Source organism: Nematolebias whitei, chromosome 13 (assembly GCF_014905685.2).
Source record: "Nematolebias whitei isolate Nwh7 chromosome 13, NemWhi1, whole genome shotgun sequence".
In the NCBI taxonomy this organism is placed as follows: Eukaryota; Metazoa; Chordata; class Actinopteri; order Cyprinodontiformes; family Rivulidae; genus Nematolebias; species Nematolebias whitei.
The window spans coordinates 44,168,234-44,174,102 of record NC_056510.1 but is presented as its reverse complement, the minus strand read 5'-3'; the positions used below and the strand labels follow the sequence as shown (position 1 = coordinate 44,174,102).

The 5,869-nt window shown below is 46.8% G+C and overlaps 1 protein-coding gene across 1 annotated transcript in view; it reads left to right on the top strand.

Annotated features, from left to right (window-relative positions):
* The window catches only part of LOC119419422 (centromere protein J-like), a 56,125-nt gene extending 50,256 nt beyond the window's left edge, over positions 1 to 5,869 (top strand). Inside the window, exon 5 of the mRNA XM_037686728.1 lies at positions 5,677 to 5,869. Within this exon, the coding sequence (XP_037542656.1) occupies positions 5,677 to 5,869 (193 nt within the window). The remainder of the gene's footprint in view (positions 1 to 5,676) is intronic.

The following is a 5,869-nucleotide window of genomic DNA, read 5'->3' as shown; positions in this document are numbered from 1 at the left end:
AAGTTTAAGACAAAGTCTTCTCGTTCTTGATCACAAGTTATAAAACACACAAACCTTTATGCTCATCTTGGGTCTGGGGTGCATCAATGCAGACGTCTGGATCTCCATTTGCAGGTTCACTCTGACATGGATCAGTCTGCACTGGACCTCTCTGAACTGAACCCCCCGTTACCTAGAAATAAAACATGAAATAACATTTAGTGTACAGTATGGTTAAATGCAGTGTAAAGAATCAAATAAACAGTAGTCAGAATATATCTAATGACAGCAACAAAACACAGCAGACTGTAACTGAATGTACTGTAATATGTATTTTGACAGTGTGTTGGGGGGATTTACCTTGTGATGCAGGGATGCTGCTTCTGCTGATATGCTTGTGAATGTCCTCTCTGCATCATGGTTACTGAGGAAGGGCAGGGACTTAAAACGGGGGTCCAGAGCTGCTGCAGTGTGGAAGAGATGTTCAAGGCCTGTGTAGCGTTTCTCCAAGTCATTCTTGAACGCCTGCTTCATCTCTCTGATTAACACTGAGTCTTCATCTGATGGTTCAAAGTTCTTTTTAAGCTTTGCTTTTACAGGAAGAATCATTGAGAGTGTGGGTCGCTTGTCTTCAGACATGCTGGTAGTCACAAGTTTGACTGGCGCCATCAGTTTGACAATGTCTTCAATGTCGCAGAAGTCTTTGTCCTTGAGAGTATTCACCTCTTCTCCTTTTCTGAGGTCCCTGGACATGAGTGCTGCAGAAATCGCAGGATGTTGCTCAAAAAAGCGTTCAAGCATGTCATGGGAGCTATTCCACCGCGTGGATACATCTTGGATGAGTTTGTGGGAAGGCAAGGCTAGTTGTTTCTGTTTCTCTTGAAGGATTTCTGCAGCCCTCACACTACGATGAAAAAAGGCAACGGCTTTCCTCACTCTCCCCAGCAACCTCGCTACTGTGTCAACTTTAAAGGCTTTCTGTGTGGCGAGATTAATAGTGTGTGCAAAGCACATGAGGTGAGGGGTCATCTCTGCTTCCACTCCAGCTAGTACCATGTTTGTGGCATTGTCTGTCACCAGGGCTGGATCTTTATCAAGAAGGTTCCAGTCAACACATGCCTGTTTTAGCAGAGCACCAATATTTTCCCAGTGTGGGATCCTTTGAATGCCCTGGTTTGTAACACATGCACATTTAACTTCCAGTCTGGAGAGATGTAGTGGACAGTGATGGTCACATAAGACTCAGTGGAGCATGACGTCCAGGCATCGGTTGTAACAGCAACTCACTCTGCATGTGCCAATTCTTTTTCAACTTGGCTCTTCACTTGGGCATACAACGCTGGCATGCATGTGTTTGTGATATGCTGCCGGGACGGAATCTTATATCTGGGCTCTAACGTATGAATCAAATCCTGAAATCCTTCCCCCTCCACTATATTGTACGGCCATAAGCCCTTAGCTATGAAACGGGTTATTGATGCCGTTATATCCTTAGCTCATGATGAACTGTCGCCGAGTTGCCCGTAAAATTTAGTGATAACGTTACCCGTCGCTCTCTGTGTGGCAGCTGCCTGCTCCTGCTCGTTGTTATGGGGCTTGAGAAGTTCGCCATACTCCTCTCTGTTTTCTCGTTGCATGTTGATCAAGGTTTGTTGTGCTACCAGTGTACTTCAGAGGTGCTCTGCATAGCTTACAAATAGCGTGGTTTTTGTCAAGTTTTCCGTCCTTCTTGTAAAACCCGAAAACGTTCCACACTTTAGACTTTTGTCTGGCTGCTGTATTGAAAATCTTTCTCGGTGACCCGCTAACGCTGCTACTATTTACATCCATTCTCATTGTCTTGGTGAGCTACAGAGCATGCGTGAGAATAGCTTTGCGGGCATTTCCGACTCTCGCGTTGTTTTATAAACGCACTGTCAACCGAGCTAGTCTCGCGATACCCGGTTCATGTCTCTTCAACCGGTTCATCTCAGCATTTGTGGCTGGTTGCTATCGATTTATACGGCTGCTACCGACACAACCATATCGCTAGCTTGTCAAACCGGATATCCGGTCGTATCGGTTTATCGATAACAACCCTACCAATCAGCCTAACATGCATGTTTTGGGACTGTGGGAGGAAACCGGAGCACCCGGAGAAAACCCACGCATGCACGGAGAGAACTTGCAAACTCCACCCAGAAAGGCCCCTGGACCGGGGTTTGAACCAAGGACCTGCTCACTGAGAGGCAGCAGCTCTACCAGTTGCGCCACCGTGCTGCCCTCATTGAAACTTAAGAAGTTTAAAGCCATCCAGTCCCTGATGTCAGCCAGGCAGTCGAGCAGAGGTTGAATAGAGCATGTACCATTGTGTCTTAGGGGGAAGTAGATTTGGCAGTCATCAGCATAGAAGTGGAAGGGCATGTTGTGTTTCCGGAAAATAGCACCAAGCGGCAGCAGGTATAAAGATAATAGGAGGGGACCCAGGATGGACCCCTGCGGAACCCCCATTTAACTTCTGTTGCTGCAGAACTAAAATCCTTGATGGAGACACAAAAGGATCTGTCAGCAAGGTAGGATCTGAACCAATTGAGGGCTGACCCTGTGATGCCCACCCACTGCTCCAACCTGGCAATGAGGATCTCATGGTCGATGGTGTCAAAGGCGGCTGTGAGGTCCAATAGGACAAGCAGCACAGAATCACCGGTATCAGTGGCTAAGAAAAGGTCATTAAAGACCTTCAGCATGTCAGTTTCAGCCCGGGTGGTCGCAATTTTTTCCAAAAAGAAATGTAAGAAGTTGTCGACAGCTCAGTCGAGGCTTCCAGAGGTGATGGTTCAGTGAGGTGGAGAACAGAGTTTAGGGTGGAGAAGAGGACACGTGGGTTGTGAGAGATTGAGGTAATTATATCAGAGAAGAATTTTGATTTAGGAGCTTTTACTGTTTTCTGATAACAGCACCAACTCTCTTTAAGTATCTGGAAAGAGACCTGCATCCTGTCTTTCCTCCACTTTCGCTCCGCCCTCCTACATTGCTGCCTAGCGGCCTTGGTGACGTCACTCAGCCAAGGTTCTGCTCTGAGTTTTGATGTTTTGGTTTTAACAGGTGTAACATGATCCAGAGTCTTTAAGCAGACAGAGTTGAACTGGGATGTCAGCTCCTCAGTGGTGGTGAGAAACACCGGGGGCTGAATTATCATTTCAGAGTTATAAACATCTGTGAAACGTGCGGCAGTGAAGTGGTTAATGGCCCGGCTACTACGTGCAGGAATGCACGGCTTAGGAGTTAGATGGGGGAGGGTGAACTCAAACTGGACTGGCATGTAGTCTGAAAAAACATTATCACCAATTTCAAGATTATTAACAGTCACATCACGAGTTAAAACAAGGTCCAGTGTATGTCCACGCTCTTGGGTGGGACCGTTTACATGCTGAGTTAGATTAAATTAAATGAGTCCAATAAATCTAAAAAGTCCTTAACCAAGGGCTTCTCAGGACAGCACACGTGCAAATTAAAGTCACCAATAATGAAAACATGCTCATATTTTGGTGTGATTTCAGCCAAGAAACATCTAATTTATGACATCCTTAGATCGAGGTGGGCGGTAGACGAGCGTACAAAGTCGAAGGCGAATGGCCGAGTTCAAAGATGCTCAGCTCAAAGCTGGCGCAGGAAACTGGGATGAATATTGTTAATAATCCACCACCGCGCCGGTCTGATGGCTGCGGTGCATTAAAACACAGACTGTTCGGTGGCAATAATTCCGTCAAGACACTGGACTCACCCGGAGACATCCAAGTCTCTGTGATGCAGAGAAAGTCCAACTCGTGCTCTTGAAAGTAGTCCCTGAGGATAAAAGTTTTGTTGGTAACAGATCTTGCGTTGACCAAACACATCCGGATACTGTCCAAAGTGGAACCAGCAGCGGTGGAGGGAGCGCGCGCCAATGGCCGCAGGTTTTCAATAACAGCCCCTCAGGGTCGGTCTGTGTGTCGCACCAGCTGACAACTCCCGTCGTTTACCTGGTCTGGGCACGTGGGAAGCTAGCGATGGAAACCATGACCACCAGCTGAAGAGGAAGATGCAGCGCGCAGGGCTTTAAGCTTTACCAGCCGCCCAGAACATTTTCCCCGGTGTCTGGAGCGATGTCTCCGGGCAGGCAGGCGAGAAGCGCAGCCGAGGTAAATGGGCACATTCGCCAGCAGCGGGGGGAAGAGGGGGTTGGGGGGTTTCAGAGGTACACTCATATTGGTCCAAATAAACAACATTGACGGCAGAAAATCGAAGATCCAGAAGCTGTTGTCGGCCATACACCAGCAGCGAGTTTATGTCCCAGATAAAAAAACGAACAAAACACAAATAATCCGAACACCATCAGCAGAAGTGGATTGCAAGCCATGTACATGGGTGCCATCTTACCGGAGAAAAAAATTGTTCAATTATCTTTGTAGAGATCTAGTAGAGAGCTGTATGAATGGGTAAATGAGGACACGGATTGTTGTAAAGTGCTTTTAGTGTCTCGATAAGATAAAAAGATGTTATATAAGTACAGTTCATTTACCATTTGGTTGTACAGGCTCATTCTTCCACCTCTTCTCCCACCTGCTGCTCTCCAGCTTTGCATCAGCGGTGCCAACATCTCCACCCCTCTCCGTGTCGACATATTGTGCAGCCAGACCGCTGTGCCGATCCAGCTGGGCTACACGAACCGGGCCGAAGTTGGGCCTGAGGTGAACCAATCCTACCAGCTTGCGAGCATCCAATGCCCTGTGGTTCTGTGCTTCTTGTGCCCCCTGATGTGCATGGTTCTGGAGCAGACCATCCATTCTGGACATTCTGGATGGTCAATCCATGTTGGCAGGCACATGCACTTCAATTTGCTCCAAAGGGGGAAAAATCGTCTCAGAGTAGGAGGCGCTGGACACCTGAGTAGGCAGCATAATTGCCGCCTGTTAGAGAAGGCAGAGCACCACTTGTTTTTAATTGCATTCTCCAGTAAAACTACGTTTTGTCTTGGTGTGACGAATTCCATCTTCTGCATTTGAGTTGACTGTGAAGCTGCATACAGCCTGCTTGCTTTTCTACGACCCACCTTCCTGTTATTGGTCAGGACAACGTGAGCTTCATTGTGACTGGATGTAATCTCTGTCTATCAACTAAAGTTGACGTGGACCAGCGGGCTGTCTCGCTCTCAAGCCAGAAATCCAGCCCCCGGCTAGTGCGCTTTAAGCCCTGAACCCTTGATGTTGATGTTGCTGGGGGGTGATCTTCCTGTAGTCCACCTGCAGCTCTTTAGTTTTTCCAGCATTGAGTTGTTCAAGCCCAGTAAAGAAAAACACTCATCTCAAATCTCACAGCAACAGGGGACATTGGCGTACTGGTTGTTGATTTTAGTTTGACAAACTGTAGATCGTCATTTAACCACAACAAAACACTTTGTATTGTCATTTTAGTGCATCTCAATTAACTTTTGTTAACTGCCCAATACTAATTTATTATGATATTAATTACTCAATAACTTAATTTATTGGGCAACCTGGTAGTGTTTTTTTGTTTGTTTTTTGTTTACACTGAACGGACAAACATGGACAAAGACCAGTTCCTTCTGCAAACTGAAGGTGGAACCAGCGAATGTTTGAATATTTATTTTGACTAAAGTTCATTTTCTGTGAAAGAACAGATTTCCACAGACACTAACTGGGCGCTGTTTGTTTTCAGCAACGGCACCAAACAGATCCACTTCAACACGGGACAGAAGGAGGTCCATACAGCAGCCTATAAAAGGAGGGAGTATCCAGACGGCACCGTGAAGACGGTCTACACCGACGGCAGGCAGGAAACACGCTATCCAAACGGACGGGTCAGGGTCAAAGACAAAGATGGCAACATTGTTCTGGACAACCAGACATAA